The 23,611-nt window shown below is 32.8% G+C and overlaps 1 protein-coding gene across 1 annotated transcript; it reads left to right on the forward strand.

Annotated features, from left to right (window-relative positions):
* The first annotated feature begins 1,421 nt into the window (after nucleotides 1-1,421).
* On the forward strand, nucleotides 1,422-18,892 carry LOC129219467 (degenerin mec-4-like). Its single transcript, XM_054853868.1, has 9 exons — nucleotides 1,422-1,506; nucleotides 1,615-1,775; nucleotides 3,890-3,988; nucleotides 8,547-8,649; nucleotides 13,193-13,250; nucleotides 15,274-15,325; nucleotides 17,617-17,639; nucleotides 17,950-18,022; nucleotides 18,662-18,892. Exons 1-9 carry the CDS (start codon nucleotides 1,422-1,424, stop codon nucleotides 18,890-18,892), a joined length of 885 nt encoding a protein of 294 aa, XP_054709843.1.
* The last annotated feature ends 4,719 nt before the right edge of the window (nucleotides 18,893-23,611 follow it).

Here is a 23,611-nt window from a genome sequence, read left to right on the forward strand (position 1 = left end):
ATCAAGGTAAATCTCTACATAGTATAAAATGAAGTGTCCAAAAAGTGTCTGTTTGTTTGAACTCGCAAAACTCGAGAACTACCCGGCCGATTTCGCTGAAATTTTCACAATTTGTTCCTTTAAGTCCTGAGAAGGTTTGCAGACCAGTTCGAAAACAATTCGATGAATAGTTCTTTTTTTTATTCCAATTTATGCCCAATTTTCACATAAATTCCCGAATATGGGGGTAAAAAATTACTCGCAGTTAGTAATAATCTTTCTCATTTTCAATCCTGAAACTTATTTTATTTTGTGTTTCCATAGTTACGCTTTTTAAATCCATCTTTCTCATTTTATTTTAATTTCTTAAAAGTATTTTAATATCTGTCGTCATTGTTTGGAGTTGAAATTTTGCATGATGATTTTTTTTTCCTTTTATTTATGCCTGATTGTTGAATATACGTCACTTGACACAATTTTTGTTTTTAAAATAGACCGGGCAAAGCCGGGCAACGCAGCTAGTAAAACATAAATCTTGAAAAAAAAAGAAAAAAACGTCAAGTAACTTTTTTAAGGCTATTTTAAGGTGCTATTTCATCATTAGTTGTTTTTCCTTAGCGTAATGTGTTCTCATTGGTGGGTTTTAATCCGACTGTTTTAGTATGCAAACCAGAGGTTTTTTTTGTTTTTTTTGTTGGTTGAAGTCAAATTTTTACCTGATTTTGCTTTTGAGTTCTGCGTCTTCTTGTTCTGATCCACCTACTTATAATTATGAAATAGTACCTATTTTCAATATCTTCTACTTCCTCTTTCTTTTTAACACTCGTCGAGTTCTGAACTTTCTATACATGAGAGTTTTGTGCCTCTAATAATCCTGATAACAATAGTACCACATTTTATTTATTACAAAGAAGACATCATAAGAAAGATTTCCAACTCAAAGAGAGGAAATCTCACCGAAGGCTTCGAAGGGGGAGGGGGGATAGAATCTATGATCGCTTATACTGCAAACTGCATCCAGGCAACTGTTCGAGATTGCGCTTTCCGCTGCTTGACCACTGAGGACCGCTGCTATGGCTTCTTCAATACTTGTACTTTATTTGCGTTGATTAATTTAATTTCATTTTATAGATTGATATGTATTACCGAAATTAGACTTCCATATTTGGAGACAAAGCAAGCGTAGTAATGATATTAAATTAAATTAGATCGGATAAAGAGGCGAAGAAAAAATCAAAGTAGAATGCAAAAATTACCAAACTTACTTCAGCTTCTCAATGATGCGGACGTAGATTTCGAAAATAGGAAAATTTCTCGTGATATTGGCTAATAAGAATCAATATGATTAACTAAAACATGTACTCCCAAAATCAAAATATTTATTACCTATATTCCGATATCGTTTCAGAAACATAGTAAAATACCTTGGTGTATTTGATACAATGGGACTTCCAAACAACTGCTACGCTGTCAATAGTCTGATTGGTGATGTTTCTGGAAAACCAAGGAAAATAAATTCTAAGTCACGTAAGTAAAAATTTAAATTCAGTCACCAAATAGTCAGTCACGAATATTCATAAATAAAGAGCATTCATATATATCTGAGTATTATTAATCTTTTGTTTTTAATTTCAGGCATAGTGCTCACTGTGAAAGTATCAGCACGTGACAGGTTCTACACTAATACTCCAACAGCTATACAAATGTCAGTGCATAATCCAAGAGTTACTTTAAATCCATTTAAGAAAGGATTCACGCTGAGAGCCTGTTCCAATTATTTGATTCATGCAAAGAAAGTAGGTATTAAATGCTGCAAACGCATCTTGATCAGTGCCAGTGAATTTTAGAAATATTAAACAAAACGGTAGCTTAAATACATTTTGTAAGCTGTGTTTTAAATTTATTACTAAATATGAAGCACAATTTGAAGCAAAGGAATGTTAGCAGGGTCACCCTGAACATAAATTTTTGGGAAGGCAAAAATTCTCAATTTGCTGAACGGAACTCCAAAATTTTCCAAATTATGATAATTTTTCCGAAAGGAACTTCAAATTTCGCGAAATGGTACTAATTTCGCAGAAGGAAACTCCAAGTTTTGCCGAATGAAACTCGAAATTCAGCCGAATGATGATAATTTTGCCGAATAGAGCTTCACATTTTTTCGAATCATCGAACAAAACTTTCCACATAAGGAAATTTTTAGAAAGTCACGGTGTCCTCCGAAGATCTCCCATCAGGACGGTTCTGGTTGTAAGCCATGGATTTCGGCCCTTAGTTGTAAGTGCCGAAAATAAAAACTTTTAAATAACTTCCACAAATGGTATAAGAAACCTCTTCTGTTTTCGGAAAGAGATGCTAATACAGTAAACTCCCGATTATCCGCGAGTGGATTATCCGCGAGTCAATCAAGAATCAGGAACATGTATTTCTGCAGAAAAATCAAATAGCAGGGATTTTTTTTTTTTGAAAAATTGTAAATTTAAACTCAGTTGCTTTTGTTTTGTTTATTTACAGGTATTAGCTGATTTATTTACCTTGTGTTTACTTCATCGTACATACGCTTAAGTTCTGTTGTGCAAGCAAAAGTACAAAACTTTTTTTACAATACTGTATTGATTTTCACTCTTTGTCGAAAGTATTATGCATCAATGCAGTCAAGTTTTTGTAGCTTTACCTTATTTGACCCTCTTTTTAACCTTTTTGCGGCTTATCCGCGATTTTGATTATCCGCGGCACTTGTGCCACCCAATTCCACGGATAAATGGGAGTTTACTGTAGTAGCACTGGTAGCTACTGTTGTACAACAAGGTTTATAAAAGTTTTCAATGAAAACCTACCTACGGTTTGCACATATTATGCTCAACAATCACTTAAATCCATTTGCTTCTCACTGCAACATTTGTGAAAACGTCGAAAACTTCGTACTGAGATTTGAGAAGCAAAATGATGCAGCATAATTAAAAGTGTAACAGAAAATGATAAATAGGGAGATACAATTTGGTAACAGCTGTTTCAAGGTCAACTGAGCGAGCTTCTTCTGTTTACTTGTCCGTTTTCTGGGATTTTGTAAGCTTCTTTTATTTGCTCTTATGAACAAACAGATTCACAGCTGTTTCTAGACCATTTTCACTTGTGTTGGGTGTTTATCAACTGCACCGTGTCATTTGGGTTTTCTTATTACCAAATATTCTAAAATAACACGCATTTTTGCCAAATTAATGTACTAGTTGCAAAACTGATCGCACGGCAATGCTAACCACATAATTATGTGTCCTTTAAGCACACTCTACGAAACCATTGACGAAAAATCTCCCCCACGCATTAAGGATTCTAAAATATCGCTCAGTGAGTTTGAGTTTTTAATTTCTTCTTTGAATTTTAACAGTAACTCACTGTTAAATTTTCTACTTGCGATGTTCAACGTTAGCGATGCTCAGTGAGCTTGAGTGCTGAGAGTTTTCTTTGTACTGTTTTTTTCTACATTGAATTTTAATAACAGTGCACAGCACAAATATTCTTTTAAGTTGAGCCAAATTCTGAAGACAATTTTCTGTGCTTATGCTTTCTATAGAAACTGTATCAGCTTGTAAATAACATGATGACTTGTTAACCTGCTCTGATAAGGACAAATTAGAATATGTGATTTTAATAAAGTACTGAGTTACTATTCATTTTTTATTGAAAAATTTAACTGTAAAAACATTAACTAAGCATAAATTTAAGTTTACAATGTTTTTCAAGTTTTGTGTTTGTCACATTAATAATTACCTCTGCTGACATTAAAAGTTGATAATTTCTGTATAATAATGTAGTCATGAAAAAAAAAAAGAATTTCAATTTTCTTTCTCCGAGTAATATGAATTTTTACAAACGTCTTCTTGTTTTAATTTCTTGTTACTCATTCTATCAGACTATAAACAGGCTTTTACCTCCTCCATACACCACGAACTGCACTGATTATCAAGCGATGTGGAAATCACGAGGTGGACATGGACCTCTAAGTAAGACAGTAAGTCGTTTTTTACATTTTTGCACGAACTACGAATACTTTCAAAGTTAACATAAAAATGAATCTACGCAATATAAAAAAAGTAAAAATAACATTAAATGGACAAGAATTTTATACACTAACCTAATTTTAAATAAACTTTAGGAAAATGTAACTCGGTTTTTTAAAAAACCAATGTAAGAAATAGATGAAGATTTTGCTATCTGAGCGATAGAGATATAATGCCGTGCTAAGCACAAAAGTTGTATCTCCAATTTTTAACCCCCGACACACAAAGGAAGGGGGTTATAAGTTTAACATGTCTGTGTATCTGTGTGTCTGTCTGTGGCACTCTAGCACCTAAACGATGAACCGATTTTGAAAAAAAAAAGTTCGAAAGGAGAGTTGATCGAGGGTGTTCTTAGCTAGGTTATATCGTTAGATGACATTAATTAACGAAGATATTAATTAAAAAACCTCTAAAAGGTTTTTCGCGATTTTCAAAGTGAAAACATAGCTAAAAATTTAAACATTTAATACCAAAATAAAGAAATGTTTTTTTCGCGTCCAATAGAATGTGTTTGGAACTTCCATATTTCATAGAATTCGAATTATAACGTTTTTTAAAGCAGATAATAACAACGGTTAAGCCTTTATTCACACGATTGATAACCGAATTCATTGTTGGCCGACAAGGAAATTAAAAGCAATGATTTAAAATTTGTATCTGCTGCCAGTTTCTATTTAATCTTTACTAATAATAAAGCTGAATGTCCCTCTGTCTGTCCGGATCTCTGTCTGTCAGGATCTCTGTGACGTGCAAAGCGCCTAGACCGTTCGGCCGATTTTCATGTAATTTGGCACAAAGTTAGTTTGTAGCATGGGGATGTGGACCTCGAAGCGATTTTTTGAAAATTCGATGTGGTTATTTTTCTATTCCCATTTTAAGAACAAAATTCTCATAAGATGGACGAGTAAATTACGAAACTATCATTACGCGGAACCGTAACATGGGCATGAGCCAATTGGCGAGATACGAACTTATCATTACGCGGAACCGTAACATGGGCACAAGCCAATTTGCGAGACAATTCACCATACATTATTTGTAAATATACAGGCGAACCAAAAGACCTTTTAATTTTCTATTACGGGCAAAGCCGTGCGGGTACCACTAGTAGCAAATAAAATACTTGACATTGATTTTTAATAATATAAGGCTTTTAAAAAGATTTTCCATTTTCCCTCTTGATTGTACAGTTGCAACTCAGTCGGATTTTTAAAAATTTTTAATTTTATCGTTGCTTGTATACTTTGTAACGTATTTTACCAAAAAACTGTGCATGGTCATTTGAGAACGGAATATACTTGAAAGCAAATTCTGGAAAAGTGACATCTGAATCAAATACATGGAAGCGTAAAACTTTAAAACGCAACATCTCAGTTGGAGCTCGACTGCAGATATCACTTTTGTGCTTAGCACGGCAGTATAGTTGATAAACGTTTTTACGCTATTGTATTTTAAAAGATGATGATTTGGGGCCATTCCTCGGAAAGCGGTCATTTTGTCTCGCATGTGACGCCTCATATATATCATTAAAAATAATATTTTAATATATTTATGAAATTTTTTTTTCTGCTTAACAAATTACAAATGTTTGTGCAATATTTTAATCAAAAAATTTCGTCATTATCCTTTAAAATTATTTCTCTTTAATAAAATACTAGCTTCGACGCCCGGTTTTGCACGGTCCACTTGGAAAAAAAAAGTTATGTTAAGTGACGCGTGTTCAACACTCAGACTTCAACCAAAAAAAAAAAAAAAAAAAAAAAATCAGTAAAATTTTGCGGCAGATTGCAGGAAAATAACCAAAAAGAAAACATTTAAGTCTCCCGATTACAGGAAAAGCCTTAAACAAAAACCAGAATTTTATTTGTTCATATTCGAGAAAAAAAAGGACAACAGATATTTCTTTTCAATATGATTTTCTTAACGTTATAAATTTTAATAAAAGCATTGTTGCGGAAAGTTGAGATGAAGCGCTGAATATTGATTTGAATGGCTTTCGAAATATATGGATTTTATGCCGAAATCTAAGTGTCATAATTAATAGTTTTTAATTGAAATCTCCGTTAATTACTGTCGGTGGATTATTTTAAATAGCCAAACATAAAGACGGGAAGATTTCGAATCCATCGATACCTGGTTCGATGGTCAGTTCACTGTCGTTCGGGAGAAGAAACTTGGAATAAATATGGAATAATGAAAGAATATACATACATCATACATAGATACATAGGTACATACGTTCAGTTTTTAATTATATAAGATGTGAATCGTTATGTGCAAGACAAGCGGTTGATTTTTTCGTAGAATGATCCTTTGGTTATAAATCGAATAGATTTTGATTTACGATGTAACTATTACCAGAACAGTTTCGGTTTTCACAAAACGTTTCAAAATTAAAAGCTTCCTTTAGCGCTGTTCGCTTTCCAGTTGCAATTACTTCAAAAGTGGAAGATGAATAAAAAACTTGAGAATGATTTAGTTAAGAGGAGTAAAGTGGGTGCGATAAATAAGGCCGTGTTGACCAATAAGGATAATCCCATTTTTTCTATGTTGGTCAGCAAAAAATTTGCTAGCTCGTGATTTTATCGTCATCAGAAAGCCAAGTGAATAGTAAAGTATTTTCAGTAAGTTTTATATATTAGGCCATATATAAAACTTACTGATACGCCCTATAGCCAGGGCTAAGGAATAAATACATGAAATACACCGCCATTTCAGTCATTCCAGCCGAGTTGAACCGAACCATTGCTCCGGTCACTCTTCTGGTCAGTGCTGATTCTATGTTAGCTACCAGTTTGTTTGACACTCTTGGCTTTCTTAAGAGGTTTTCCACCTCCAGCTCAGTCACTTCCTATGTCAGGGTGATAGGTGCTAATAAGCACGAAACTGCAGTCCTCGGCTGGAATGACTGAGTTGGTGGTGTATTTCATCTAATAATAAAGTGTTATCAACAAGCAGTTCGTTATCAAAAGTGTAGCAACAGTTATTACAATAATCTTGTACAAAACTGCCTAATCTTATTTTACAGTAAATTTTGTTTGCTCATGGTTCACTGTAGTTCATTAGAAAAAAAAAAGTTCTATTCTATTCAAGAGTCACAACTGACTACAACTGTATTTATGTCGAGGACTGCATACTATGTGCCTTGCCTCCATTATTTTATATACCGATAGATGGCAGCACCATCACCGGATCGAACAGTTAATGAGAATTTAGAACTAGTCCAAGAGCTAATAGCTACCTGGTACTAGCACCCCCAGAGGTATCGTTTCACTTGGAGGACATTGAGACCACGAGCATATTTAACGTCGCCCAGTCCCCTTTAATGACGACGGTGGGTCTTCGACCAGCGGGGATCGAACCCGAGCCCCTCCGGCCCCGAGTCCAATGCCCTACCGATCAGGCTACCACGGCCCCCCAAAAAAAGTTGCTAGTTTTTCTAAAAATCCAACTTTATTTAGATAGTTCAGGAAACCGAAAAGAAAAATATCGCTGTCTTTTTTTTTTTTTCTGTGATTTGATAACCCTAGAAAGTAGACTAACCCAGTAAGGCGAAGATTGGTATTGTTAGGACTGCGGGGTCCTTATTAAGACACAACTGGAATTACTACCAATTAGAGTGTCCTTTAGAGTTACTAAAGGATAACTGGTGGAGCATATTATCCTGTGCTGCATATGCTGGCACATGCGTGAAAATATTCTCTAGTCCTCTTTCAAGCCTTAGTGGTTATTACACATAGAGGCGACCATTGCTTAATTCTTTTGCATAAAGCTTTGATGTTATTTTGACAAATTTAAGTGTTATGTCTGATATTGTACCACCAGCTTTTGAATTTAGTGGAGTTAAATAACTGGTATTAGGGGATATTCATTAATTACGTAAGGATGATTTTGGCAGTTTTTTATCCCCCCTCACCCTATGTAAGAGGGTACGTAAGATTTTTCACAACCCTCCTCCCTATTCTTACGTAAGATTCCATTTAGTTTTCCAAATTATAAAATAACGGATCTTGCATCACACTGGATTCGTTATTAAACTCACTATTATTAAATTAAATCTGTTTGTGCACAGAAATATTTACTAAAAAGTTGGAATCTAGACTGAATGTTTTTTCGACATTTTTGTTTATATGATGCGATACTAATTAAAAATAAAACATGCCATACATAGTACAATTCTTTTATTACACCTTACACTATTCATTCTTTGTGAAACAAATAAAAAACAGCTTATCCTTAATACGTTTTTACTCTTCCAGACGCAAATGAAATATCATCCCTGCCAAACCCCTTACTTGAAAGCGCGATTTTTAATGTAAAGTTATCAGCTTGGAAAACATTACGTAAGAATGGGTTTGACCCCCCCCCCAAGTAAGGATGTGTAGAGATTTTTCCAACCCCCCTCCCCCTCGGGATCCTTACGTAAATAATGAATGGTCCCTTATCTCTATAGGGGTTTAAATAGACATGCTAGTCTGATTTAGTTGCTTCTCTGATTCTATGTTTCAGCAATGCAGAGAAGAATGCATATTAAATACTTCGTTATCTGAATCGAGGTGTGTGGATCCATTTATTGTATCTTATCCCAACATGGAAAAGATATGTGACATCCGTATGTATGCTTTACTTTTCCTCTACTAACTATTTGCACTTTAGTTGATTTAACTAAAATGCACCATGATTTGAAAAAGTTTTGAAAGTTTTCGAAGTGGAAAGTCTCATTTCTAAAATTTTGAATAAAAAGAACCATTGAAATTACCACTTTGAACTTGAATTGAATATACAAGGCGGTCCGAAACTGAGCGTACTCTTCTTTTTTTCCTCAGCATTGTGTTAACAATGAGGGAATGTTTGTTGCATAAAGTTATCTTAAAGTCTTAAGAGTCATAAACATCGGTAGAGCACTGTCCATGTCGTAACACAGCTGAATTCTGCGCCATGTTCTCGCAAATGCTTTTCGGCAAAACATCTCTGAATCGTCGAAACTCTGCAAGTCATCTGCGAGAACATGGTGCAGAATTCAGCTGTCTTACGATATAGATGTATATGACTCTTAGGACAACGTTTAAGAGTTATAAACATTGGCAAACACTATACATAGATGCATAGATCTACATAGATAGTGGCAAAACACTGTATCTGTATTAACATAGCTGAATTCTGCACAATGTTCTCGCAGATGCTTTGCGGCAAAACATCTTCGAATCTTCGAAACTCCGCAAGACATCTGCGAGAACATGGTGCAGAATTCAGCTGTCTTACGATATAGATGTATATGACTCTTAGGACAACGTTTAAGAGTTATAAACATTGGCAAACACTATACATAGATGCATAGATCTACATAGATAGTGGCAAAACACTGTATCTGTATTAACATAGCTGAATTCTGCACAATGTTCTCGCAGATGCTTTGCGGCAAAACATCTTCGAATCTTCGAAACTCCGCAAGACATCTGCGAGAACATGGTGCAGAATTCACTTGTGTTACGATATGGATGCATATGACTCTAAAGACAATGTTTAAGAGTTATAAACATTGGAAAAACGCTATACATAGATACTTAGATCTATATAGATTGTGACAAAACACTATCTATGTAGTAACATAGCTGAATTCAGCACAATGTTCTCGCAGACGCTTTTCAGAAAATCATCTCTGAATCCTCGAAACTCTGCAAGACATCTACGAGAACATGGTGCAGAATTCACTTGTGTTACGACATGGATGTTTATGACTCTTGTGACTTACCTGGAAATAAAATTTCGTACCCAAGTACAATTGACAATGTTGAAAGTGAAAGGGTGAACTTTTGGGCCACCCTTTAGGAGAAAGGGAAAATTGAATCGCAAAAAAGAAATGTCATTCTGTAAGAACACCTTGAGGTCATATTTTCTATTGACGTCGAAGCGTCCCTCTTTGAGGTTTATGAAACCTCAAAAGAACTTGTCGTTTCGAATTTCTTGATCAATTCCATCAGATCCTTGACAGACATTGAGCAACATTCTTTTTTCATTTTTTAATGATAGCAATTTCTTTAAATATGCTCGCAACAGCTGTCGTTTTCGTAAAAGAGTATTGGAAGTAAACCGCAGTACTTCATTGTAAGGTTCATAAACTTTGGAATGTGTTTTTTCCTATTCCATACTATTTTCTCCTTTTTTAAGTATTTCATTTTGAATTTGAAGTCATTCTGACCAGTGGCTCTTTTCTATTGCATTTTGAAAGTGAGACTTTTGTTACAATCAAGCACACTAACTACTTATTTTGAATTTAAATTATTTTCGTAAACCTTTTTTCGAATTAAGGGCATTTAATTGATATTAAAAAAATAATGTGCTTGTAATTATGAAGTTTTCAAAGTATTTTGATGTTTCACTTTACATTTGTAACGTTATAGTTTCTGAAATTTTTAACTATTTTAATTTGATTTCTTATTGCTTTTAGACAATTATAATTAAATAGGCAATAAAAAAAATGTTCGTACTATAAATACTTCTCGAAATATTTGTACTTTCAACAAAAATTCACGACACTTTAAAATCTTCTGCCATCATGTGAGAATTCAGTTACGTTAAGTTTATTTCATAAAGTGCCCAATTTAGTACATAAATGTGTTGATACCTCTTGCTTGGAAGAAAGATGACTTGAATATCGAAACTGTTTGTCTAATAAATATTTCTTGAAAGCCTTTATGCTTTTTACTTTCTTCTATATCTAATACATAGAAGAAAGTATTGGATTCGTGCAAATTTTCGAATTTCGAATTTTGACGGATTCGAACGTTTTGAGGTGTGCAGAGTCCATTTCGACTATTTTTGGAAAATGTCTGTCTGTCTGTGTGTGTGTATGTGTGTGTGTATGTATGTGTGTATGTGTGTGTGTCACGTCTGTGTGTGACCAGTTTTTTGTGGCCGCTCTACAGCAAAAACTACCGCATGAAATCAAACGAAATTTGGTACACATATGTGCCCCTATGTGAACTTGTGCCCATTGGTTTTTGGCGCGAATTCCTCCAAGGGGGGTGGAGCAATGGGACGTTTTTTGAGTTACGCGTGCTTGCTATTCCTCAGGAAGTAACTGGCGGAATCAGACAAAATTTGGTCCATATGTTGTCATTAACAGGAACAGGTGCTGATTCAATTTTGGTGTCAATAACTCAAACGGGGGTTGAGCTATAGAACGTTTTTTGTCGTCGATTGTGACTGCTGTATCTCAAGAAATAATGAACAGAATGAAAGAAAAATTTATCGGCAAGTAGTCCTTAGTGGGTATAAGAGCTGATTTTATTTTGGTGTCAACAGCTAAAAAGGGGGTAGCGCAATCGCCCGTTCTTTTTTTCCATTGTGAGTGCCCTATCTCAAGAAGTAATGCTGCGTTCTGGTTGAAATTTGGAACATATGTGAATCCATACGTAAACAGGCATTGGTTCAATTTTGGCGCCAATCGCTCCAAGAGGTGTTGATTTTTTTTTTTGAATAAAAATAGCTTTATTAATGCAACAATAAGAAAGATAAATCGTAATAGATTGTCGTCTGCGTATTTCTCGTGATTTTAATTAAATGGAAATGATCGGAAATATTATCTCAATGATTTAAAATTTTTAACTGTTGCCATCTTATGTTTGTTAACAAATAAAATATTTGTAATTAATTCAAGCAAGGCTTTTAAAATAACTTTCAATTTTCGCTCTTTGCTTTGCTTTTAAAATAATTCAGACATTGGGATGGTAGTCAAGTTTTTGCATGTGTAATTTTGTTTTTGTTGGGAATATTGCTTCCTCGTCAAGCATGGGGAGGGATCAGAAAAAAAAAGAAAAATATAGAAGAAAGTTTCGTGATGGCCACAACATACTAGTTATTACTTTCTTCTATATCTAATATATAGAAGAAAGTATTGGATTTGTGCAAATTTTCGAATTTCGAATTTTGACGGATTCGAACGTTTTAAGGTGTGCTGAGTCCATTTCGACTATTTTTGGAAAATGTCTGTCTGTCTGTCTGTGTGTGTGTGTGTGTGTGTGTGTGTGTGTGTGTGTGTATGTGTGTGTGTGTATGTGTGTCACGTCTGTGTGTGACCAGTTTTTTGTGGCCGCTCTACAGCAAAAACTACCGCATGAAATCGAACGAAATTTGGTACACATATGTGCCCCTATGTAAACTTGCGCCCATTGGTTTTTGGCGCGAATTCATCCAAGAGGGGTTGAGCAATGGGACGTTTTTTGAGTTACGCGTGATTGCTATTCCTCAGGAAGTAACTGGCGGAATCAAACAAAATTTGGTCCATATATTGCCAGTAACAGGAACAGGTGCTGATTCAATTTTGGTGTCAATAACTCGAACGGGGGTTGAGCTATAGAACGTTTTTTGTCGTCAATTGTGACTGCTGTATCTCAAGAAATAATGAACGGAATGAAAGAAAAATTTATCGGCAAGTAGCCCTTAGTGGGTATAAAAGCTGATTTTATTTTGGTGTCAACAGCTAAAAAGGGGGTAGCGCAATCGCCCGTTCTTTTTTTCCATTGTGAGTGCCCTATCTCAAGAAGTAATGCTACGTTCTGGTTGAAATTTGGAATATATGTGAATCCATATGTAAACAGGCTTTGGTTCAATTTTGGCGCCAATCGCACCAAGAGGTGCTGATTTATTTTTATTATCATTATTTTTTTAGCGAATAAAAATAGCTTTATTAATGCAACAATAAGAAAGATAAATCGTAATAGATTGTCGTCTGCGTATTTCTCGTGATTTTAATTGAATGGAAATGATCGGAAATATTATCTCAATGATTTAAAATGTTTAACTGTTGCCATCTCATGTTTGTTAACAAATAAAATATTTGTAATTAATTCAAGCAAGGCTTTTAAAATAACTTTCAATTTTCGCTCTTTGCTTTGCTTTTGCAATAATTCAGACATTGGGATGGTCGTCAAGTTTTTGCATGTGTAATTTTGTTTTTGTTGGGAATATTGCTTCCTCTTCAAGCATGGGGGGGGGGGGATCAGAAAAAAAAAAGAAAAATATAGAAGAAAGTTTCGTGATGGCCACAACATACTACTTTTTCTTTTGTTTAGTAATGTTTGCAACCTGAAATATTCAAACGTTAACAACACTTTCAGGAAAAAATCTCAAACAAAATTTTTCTTTTCTTACAGCCGCTAATACAAAAGTATTTGCAAGAAAATGCAACAATGCATGCAATAGAGGTTGTCTGTAAGTCATATGTTTCATCTTTTCTATGCATGTTTTAAAATTTAACTTTATCCCAGGCGGACCTAACTTATAACAGCCTGCCATTGTGTGGATCCCCGATATTATTCACACCGCCCCCACCGTATCTTCTAAAACTAAAAGTAAAAGTTAACCAAGTGAGATCACGTGTGTCGTGAGGATCTTGTCGACTAGATTAAGAAAGAGAAAGAAAGAATTACAGTAGACCCTCGTTTTACGCGAGTTTATTTTACGCGGTTTCGATTATACGCGGTTTAAGATTTGACACCTTTAGTTTATTTTCCTCGGATGAGTTTCGGTTTTACGTGGATGCAGCAATGCAAAGATAACATTTCCCTGTCTTTCAAAATCCAACTCCTGAGATTGTAGATGACAAGTAATAAACTGCATTTTGGCGTGCTAATAACCGAGCTAGGGCCACTGGAGGCATTTTATGCGCTTGGTTCCAGAGCTCTTTCCAGAAGTAAAGTTATTTAACTCACACAGTTCAGAACTCACTGGAAGAAGAGCTTTTAAGAGTGACAAAGGATGAAAAACCCAACGAGGATACCGACATCGATGACACACAACCAAAAACGTTCACATTGAAAAATTTGAGCTATTCCTAGGCAATAGAAATGATCTTTCTGATTTGTTAATGAAGGAAGATTCTATGTTGGAAATGACGCAAGTGATCATGGATATGTTAATGCTCTGCAAAGAACTACAGAGAAAAATTCTTGATGGCTACCAAAAGACCAGCTCCTTTTTATAAACAGAACAAGGAATTAATTTATGTTTTCTTTATGCATGTTGTGCATCGAAACCGATATAAGTACACATTAAACTTATTATACAATTATTCGTCACTAAATGACTTTTTTTTTTATCTACGGAACCTAACCTATATTTTAATACTAGTATTAGATCTCAGTTTACGCGGTTTGATTTACGCGGCATTTCCATAAAACCCCCGCGTAAAACCAGGGTCTACTTAATCCCTGATACATTGTTATTCCAAAGGGTTATTCTTCATGAAGCTTATAAGGCTACTGTCACGATATCCAAGTAGACAGCGACGATATCATCATGGATATAAACAAGGGGACAAGCAAATTCGAACGATGCAGCTTGGGGACTGTCCATAAATGAAGTCACACCTTTTTTTTTCAGAATTCTAACCCCTACCCCCTTTGTCACAAAGTGTGACACATCACCTTACCCCTTATCCTCCCTTTGTCTGATGTCACGCAATATAACACAAATATATTGTTATTAAAAATGTTTTTATTGCAATCAAAATGCGTGGTATCATATTTTTTGTTTCATGAAAGTATGCAATAAGACAGCCTCCTCCCTCTAGTCATGACAATATTTGTGTGAACGATCCCTTGCATCTTCTGCGAAGGAAAGTTCTCTGAACACATTCATGGAGAAGCGTGGATTCAATTCTGTGCCAAGCGGGGACACACTTTGATTGGACGGAACTGATCGACTCAGATAGGGTTGCGATTTCTGTATAAATGTCTTTTTTGTAATGAATGCATTCTCTATCAGTTTTATATCATTTTATTCTATTTTAAATTATATAAAACAGCTTTTTAGAAAAATTTCAGAGGTCTTATATTTGCAGACTTTGTTTGAAGCGTTTTTATAAGCTTTAGGCCAATCTTCGTTTTTGGTGACATTTGATATTAATGATTAATTTGACTCTATTTAATTATCAAACGTGTCACAGTTGCTAATAAAGGTCCAAAATCTTGAATGAAAGAAATTAATGTAGCTTTAAGTAAAATAAAAGAGCGGTGCCCATATTTACACCTTTTCCGGTTACACGAAAAAATTCAATGATTCTGATTTACGTTTTCTGAAACTTCTTTGCCCACTAGAATAAAAGAGCCATTACATGTTTTATATTTTTTTGAGAGTCCGAACTCACTACCAAATATCCATTTTCATTGTCTAAAAATTTCAAAAGTTTTTATCAATGCTTTTTTCTAACAAAAGTCTGTTCTGTTTCCTTTAGCCGTGAAGACATAATAACCACTGTGGAAGAGCACGCCTCGTTTTTCATGAAAGTAAGTCGCTTTCGAAGTTTTTATCAAAAACTAGAAAATCGCCCGTCAAGGTATGACGGATGAAAATTGCTTCTACATTTGAACGAAGCAATTGCCTGCTTGGTGATATTTTGATAGTTGAATTTTTAACCCTAACTCCAGTGGATGAACCCTAAACTCCAGTAAATAGCGTTCATTGTAGACCACTTTTTCGTTTTGTTTTTTCATTCTCCTTGAATGACAGTTTTACCAGTAAAACAGTTAAGTTACCGGATCCAGTTCAGCCTTGTCAAAATACATTTCCCTGCATTTCAAACATTACCAAAACATATTATCAAATTATCATGTCGTGGCGCAAGTTTCATTGTTGATGACGTCAAGAGCGTTACTCGATCATTGGATGAGGATAGCATCTGTATTATTGAACTGGTTCTTTGATAGTATGACGGGATTTGAGCTTGGAATAAATATGCGATACATTTATTCCAAGTGTTCTAATTTATTACCCAAACTTCTAAGAAACTCTATTGGATGCAATATTTTTTCGGGCTTCAGTGTAGTAAGTGACGAAAAGATGCCTAGATTCGTTCGTACGAAAAAAAGCAATTTTTTAATCATTCTCCAATGGATGAACCCTAAACTCTAGTAGGTAGCGTTCATTGTTGACCATTTTTTCATTTCTTCATTCCCCTGAAATGACACTGTCTTACCAGTAAAACTGTTAAGTTGATGGATCGAGTTCAGCCTTGTTACAATAAAGCCTTTCTCTGCATGTTAAACATTTCAAAAACACATAATCAAGTTTCGGTCACTCGTCTGGTCTGCGCTAATTCTATATTAGCTACCAGTTTGTTTGGCACTCTTGGCTTCCTTAAGAGGTTTTTTATCTCCAGCTCAGTCACTTTCCTATGCCGGGCTGATGAGTGCTAATAAGCACGAAACTGCAGTCCTCGGCTGGAAATGACTGAGCTGGCGGTGTATTTCATGTATTTCTGCTTTAGCCCTGGCTATTGGGCGGTAATTTACTGAATATGAGTCTCATGGTTGAAACTCGCGCGTTACTCGATCATTGGCTATTATGTACTTTTACTGCTCGTAAAACACGTGAATTGCTTTATTTCGGATTACCACGATTTGCAGTTTTATGTTCGAACCAAAGTCAAGCATAAAACTGCAGAAACGACTTACTATCCGAAGATATTGTGATTTACCTTTGATCAGAGGCAGTATAGATTATCCTAATCTATTAATTTATCTACAACAAATAAGGTATTATTTCATCTCAAAACGTCATTGTCTTAATGAGAAGGATATCAGACGTCTATATTCAAAATTTAAAGCTTTGATAGTTAGTTTAGAGAAAATAAAGTTCACGTTTACAAAAAAAGCAACATACGAAAAAAGTCATAATGGTCAAAATTTTATTTTGAGAATTTGTTAACCGGATTATTGATAAAACTCAAATGTTTCTTTTTAACTCCTTCAATTATTTTGTGATTAAGTTAGGCATAATGTATGATTTTCTTTTTAAAGGATTTAATAAAATCAATGACCTGCATCTCATATGATATATTTATTGATATATAGCATATGTTACTTTAAAGTATATAATGCAGTTATTTTATCGTATACCTAGTTATTCCATGAAATAACTGATCGTGTCCGTTGATGTGTGTAATATGTTGTTACTTTGACACTTTAACTAGTTATTCTATAAAATAACTAGGAATTTTATAAATTAACTAATGAGAGACAGTTAAAGTGTAAAATAAACAATTTATCTAAAATGAAATAACTAGGTATTCTATAAATGAACTAATGATAGACATTTAAAATGAAAAAGAAGCAATTTATCTAATTTATGCAGCGTATAAATGGTATATATGGAAACGTACCGTAAAATCATTTGTTACAACAGGGATTACTAAAATGACACTTGGAATTACAAAGAACATTATTTTTAAAACAAAAACATTTTTTGTTGACACACTGGGTTTTACACGAACATTTTTGGAAGTGGTTTGGGGTGGAAGGTAAATGTATTTTTCGTGCAAGATATACGACATAAATTATTTTGCATTTTAACGGGCTGTAGATCGTTATTCTATGAAATAACTAGTTAAACCATGAAATACAAGAGAGTTTTACACTTTAACGGACATGATCAGTTATTCCATGAAATAACTAGGTATTCAATAAAATAACGCATTTCATGCTTTAGCGGTAACATATGTTTGCATATTATAAGATACATACTCGTATATTTTTTATTTTTTTAAACTTCCAATTAAATGTTTTCTTATTTTTTGTAGGACAAGCCGGTTAACATCAACGAGTGAGTAACCATTTTTTTTTTAAATATTTTTTTTCATTTAATATTATTATTTTTCATGATTATTAATGAGGTCCAAGTAATTAAAAGCAAAATCTCTAATCATCATAGGAATTTATGTTACTAAATCCTTGATTAAACGTAATGCATATTTAATATTTATTCAATGCAAGTTCTCTCATTTAATTAAAAAAAATATTTGCAATGGTCTTAAACCTCCTTGCCGGCAGGACAACGCCAAAGCAAAGTTGCTTTCGATAGCCTATATGATGAAATTGCGTTTTACGCTAATTAAAAATTAATTTTTTTCCAGGTGTACTTCTGTGGTGACTATTGTTTTTAATAAAATGGAAGTAAAAGAGTATGCCTATTCTCCGAAGTATCAGGTATTTTTCTCGGGAATTGTTCAAAAATTTATTTCTAACTTGCAAAATGATAAAGAAGCAAAATGCTACTAAATTAAATTGACACTGAACTAGAAAATTTAAATTAGTCGAAAAGGTAAATAATAGGACTAGTACTATTACTACTAATTATAACACTTTAAGAACTCCATTAAAAATTATATTTTTACTTTTTATATTTTAGCTATTTCTCAATGACACGGATTCCAATAATTCCTTAAATTTACCTCAGAAGACTTCTTGAGATTGTAAATAGTTTTATTTGCGTTAATGTTTCGGATCGGAAAATATTAGGTTTCCTCCGATACATAGCAACATGACTTCAGATTCTTAGAAAAAGTAATTAGAGGACAAGTAATATAATTTTGAAAGAACTAGAAACCACCAAAGTATCTGTTCTAGAGGCGTGTAGTGCAGCCTCTTCAAATAGTATAAACTTATTTAAGTTGAAGTTTAAGTTTTTGTTATACAGTTTAAGTTTTAAGTTAAGTTGCCTCAAAGTTTGGTCAGTGTGATCACAAAAACTTAAGTGTCTTGAATATTAATCTAAAATTTAGAATTAATTTTGCTATTAATATTATTGTTATTATTATTATTAGATTATTACTATTATTTTTACAGACTATTGAACTTTTTGGTTATATTGGTGGCTATCTTGGAGTTTGGCTTGGTATTTCGCTTTTGGCTGTGACAGACGTCTTGGAATCATTCTACGTGGTTGCGAAATTTTTTGGAAGAACACTAAAAAGAAGAACAATTTCAGGAAAGAAATGTTTGAAGAAGAAAAATCAACTGCAATATCTTCATTATAATGGAAAATCAAAGGATAATTTCATTTTGAAAATTTACTGATTTTTAAATGTTTAAAAAGAATTTCCTTAACTGTATTAATAATATCCTAGAAATAAACATGGTATTATTGTCTCAGAGTTATTTATTGTTCGTTCAATGAATGCAATCAAAATTTCGTTCTAATTTTTAATGATATTTTATAGAAGTACCAATAGGAACAGTATTTTGAGGAAACTGTGCAAACTAAGCGTTTAATTTTACTCAAAGTTGACGTTGAGTTAATGCATTATAATTTTTTTCTTCTGTTGATAAAAATATTTTTTTTTCCATCTGATAAATAAGGGGGATAATGTTTTAGGGGAGATGAAAACTTTACTTTCAAACTACATTGTTTTCCCAAACTTAAGTAAAATACAACTGCAAGTAGGGGTCGTTGTTTAACATGAAATGTAGAATTTAATTTTGCTGGTGCATTTCAAAATATAGTAGTAATAGAAATAGAAAAAGTTTTCGATTCCGTTTTCACTTCCATTTACCAAGCTCTGTGATTTATAGGGCTAATGTTAATTCATGTGAATGCTTAAAAAAATACTGTACCGAAAAAAGCTAAATGCTAAGGTTGATGTTTTTACTAAAATACCAGTTTTTTTTATTTTTTATATTGATTTCAAGAATTCGTTCACGTTCTCCATAAACGAATGGCCCATGGCTTTTGATCTAGAAACATACAAATGACAATTCCATTTATTTGTCAATATTTTTGACATCTCTAAAGAAAGATAAAGAAAGAAACAAATCAGTTCTTTTTACCTTTCTTTTTGAACTTGCGCTTATTGAACTTATTTATTTCGCTATACTAAATTCAAAAATCCTAGCTATCTCATATCACAATACTTAAAGTTTGGGATCATTTAAATTGTTCTTCACAGAGATATGGTACGTATTTTAGAATTATTATACAGTGCTGGTCAAATTATTAGACTAAAGAATTTTTTTTTGTTTTTTTGTACACTATTTGTACTAAAATACTATTTATTTTACTGTTAAGGTACAGTACATACTGTACACTGATTATTACGTTATTTTAGCATAATTTAATGTTTGCAGGTGGCAACACTGTCTGCTTTGTTTATGTTCTTTGTTTATCTACCTACCAGAAACATAACTTCAATCAGCTTAAACAGTTCTCTAGTTCTTTTTATTAGTGTGTTTGTTCTATTATATTTAAAGTTAGTTTTAGGTAATTAGTGAATATGTGTATGTGAGTATATATAATAGTGAGTATAAACAATTTTTTACCTCTTTTTTAAAAAGTTAAGATATGGTGTAAGCCTTGTGAAAAGTATGCCAAAAAGACTTAAAATGCTCATCAAGAACAAGGGAATGCATACTAAATATTAGATGATTATCTCAGTGTTCGTTAATGTGTCTATAGTTATGTAATCAATAAAGAATTTGCTTTTAAAACAGTCTTAGTCTAATAATTTGGCCAGCACTGTTCAGTCGAGCCCTCTTAATGGAATAGCCGATTTGCCACAAAAATAAATAACTAAATAAATAAAATAATCTAATAAACAGGATATTCCATTATTCGGGATCAAAATAACAAATTACTATGGCTTGGTACATTGAAAATGTATTACATTAAGCGGGATATTCTTTTAACCAATATTCTAATAAGCGGGTTCGACTGTAGCTATTTTATTTGTTAATTCAACTTAAGAACATTGTCAAAATTTAAGAAATCTGGAAGAATTTTTCGTGAGAGCTTAAAATTTTGCCAATGGTTTTCGGATACTTTTCTGTTAAATGTATGTCACTTGACGCACTTCTTATTTTTATTTTTTTTTTTTTGGCAATTTAAATCGCTATTACAAAACAAACATTTTGCAGTTTGTTATATTCAACGATTTCAATTTCTAAATTATAGAGGTGCTATAATACTTGCAAATATCGCCAATCGCATTAAGTATTGTCAAGGTAGAAAGCAAACAAGTCGCCAAACCAAGTGACGTAACTTTAGCCTACATACAGTTAAAATCATAATTCTTTTCTGTCAAAATCTTCTCCTATGGAACTTCAGAAAAGGCCAGTTAAAGAATTGGAACCCGGATTTAACTTTTAAATTGTAATGTGTATTTAAACTTTGATTCGTTACAAAAAAAACTCTTTTGAAATTGCCACCTGTATTTTCAAAAAGCATTTCAAAAATGTTTATACTTACAATCGTATTATTTGAAGAAAAATCACAATCATGAAATGTATTTGTTAGCAAATGCAGCAGTTTAAATATTTTGCCTTAACCAATTATAAGAAAAGTGCTACACGTAATTTCATCGTCTCTGCTTATACATGGTTCAGAACAACAACAATAACAACAGTATAGTAATTACAATAGGAGTAACAATAAAAACAATCGCAATAATAACTATAGTAGCAACAATAATAACTATAATAACAACAGCAATACAAGTAATAATAACAACAACATTAATAACAATAGCAATAATAGCAATAACAATATCATCAGTAAACAACAGCAATAATAACCACAATAATAATAGTAATTACAATGTCATCAGTAAACAACAATAAAAATAACAATAACAATAATAATAACAATAACAATAATAATAACAATAACAATAATAATAATAACCACAACAATAATACTAACAACAAAATTAAAAATACACTACTAGTAAGAACAATAGCATCAGTAAACAACAAAAATAGCAATAGTAATGATAATAGTAGTAATAATAACAAAAATAACAGCAATAAAAATAATAACGGCAAAAGCAACAATCAGAATAACAATAATAATAAAACAACAGTTGTCAACAACAACAATCATCAGGAGGACCATCGATACAGTTGTTCACTTTTATCCTTTGGTGATTTAATTTCCCCCTGTTTTAATTTTCGAACTGTGGTTGTTTTCTTCCCTTTTTAAAAATTTTAAATTTGTAGCATTAAGAGGTATGTTCTATATCTCTAAGAGAAATTAGCAATTTTTACGATGCTACATTATGATTTCAAGTAGATGGAAATGGAAATAACTAAGTTGAATAATAAAAATATATTAATTGAAAAAAAAAAACAAATTCTTGAAAGAAAAAAGGTGCACATCGTTAAATGTTAAAATGGTAATAAGTTGAATTTGTTCATGAGATAACTACATACAGTGGCTCCCAAAAGTATTTGTACACCTGTGACTTTCAACGAAATAGGCCCCAATCCATTGGTTAGAATTAATATTTCGGAATAGGTATTTAATTATAAGATCTATGATCAATTTTTAACAAAACTACATGCAAGGTTTTTTAAAAATATTAAAACGTAATTTTTAAAAAATCAAAAACCAAAAAGTACCGGAAAATTTATCTCACAAAAGTCTTCGTACACTTTATGAAATGTCTTCATATTATTGAATAATCTAACTTTTTATTAAGTTATTAATTAGTAGAATATCATACAGTATTCATAACACCTTTTAAACGTCTGGGAATAGATTTCATACTTTTTCTTTCTTTTTTTTTTGCGTAATTTTTGAGTAAGTGTTCAACCACACTTTGAGTCTTACTGCTTCTAGCTCTATTTTCGTTTTAAAGCCATATTTTCGTAATCTAGCCTCCAGATATTTCTAAATACGTTACATTAAGTTCAAATCTGGAGATTGAAGGTGTATTTTCTAAACTTTAGGGCGATTTTCGAGGCGCTAGACGCAAAAGTTGAAAACCGTGTGCTTCTTATCGTTATCTTGATATAAAAACAAAGTTGTTTCCGATAACGAAATTTTATGCTAAGAGTTTAAAATTGGTTTTTAAAATATTTAAAGAAACGGAATGATTCATTATTTCATCAAAAAATTCCAAACTACCAAGTCCTGATGCTGATATGCACTCTCACACTAGAACACCTCCACCGTCCTGATTAACTGATCCAATTAAGTTCTTAAGATTAATTTCCTAATTTTTTCTTCTACTTACAATTATACAACAATTTAACCAAAAATGTTGAATTCATTTTGATCTATAAGTAAGAAGTAATTCTAAAACGTTTTGAGCTTATTTATCATTGATTTTGTGAAGAAAAGCGTAAGCATTCTGTTTTTCGCACGACCAAGAAAATTTCTGTGAGAAGAGGTCCTATTTACTCAAGCTAATCAGAGAACTTGGCGAACAATTTTAGGTGAAAATCAAATGTAAAAAGTTTCATTTAACTCTTCAGAAACTTTTACAGCACTCAAACGTGTATTTTTCATAAATTTTTTAACTTTAAATCTCCGATCACGTTTTGCCAACTTTGCCGGTTGACCTTTTCTTTCCTTGTTTTAAGTCCGATTCCTTTCTTTAAAGAATTTTATCAAGCACTTTACTATACAAACAAATAAATTAACTAATTTAGAGACATTTCAAACCAATTTACCGCTACTGTGGGAAAAGATTTAAATTTTGAATGGTGTTTGCGGTTTTTACGAATACCAGCGATTTTATAGTAATAAGCACAATATTAGGGAATAAATAAACAAAAAATTAAAGCCAAATCACTTATCAGGGTCAACACAGTGCAAAAATAGTAATAAAACGGCAGATTAAAATTTTAATCATGAATTTATTTGAAAATATTCGATGTACGATGACTTTTGTGGCGTGTTATTTCTCTGTCTCTTCGTTTTTTGACCCATTTCAAAAAGAAGATCCGTCAATATTTTGAAAAAGACTGGGTTGTATTTAGAATGACATAGGAATGATGTGAAAAAATATTGGACTTCAT

The sequence above is a fragment of the Uloborus diversus genome, chromosome 1 (assembly GCF_026930045.1).
Source record: "Uloborus diversus isolate 005 chromosome 1, Udiv.v.3.1, whole genome shotgun sequence".
Classification (NCBI taxonomy): Eukaryota; Metazoa; Arthropoda; class Arachnida; order Araneae; family Uloboridae; genus Uloborus; species Uloborus diversus.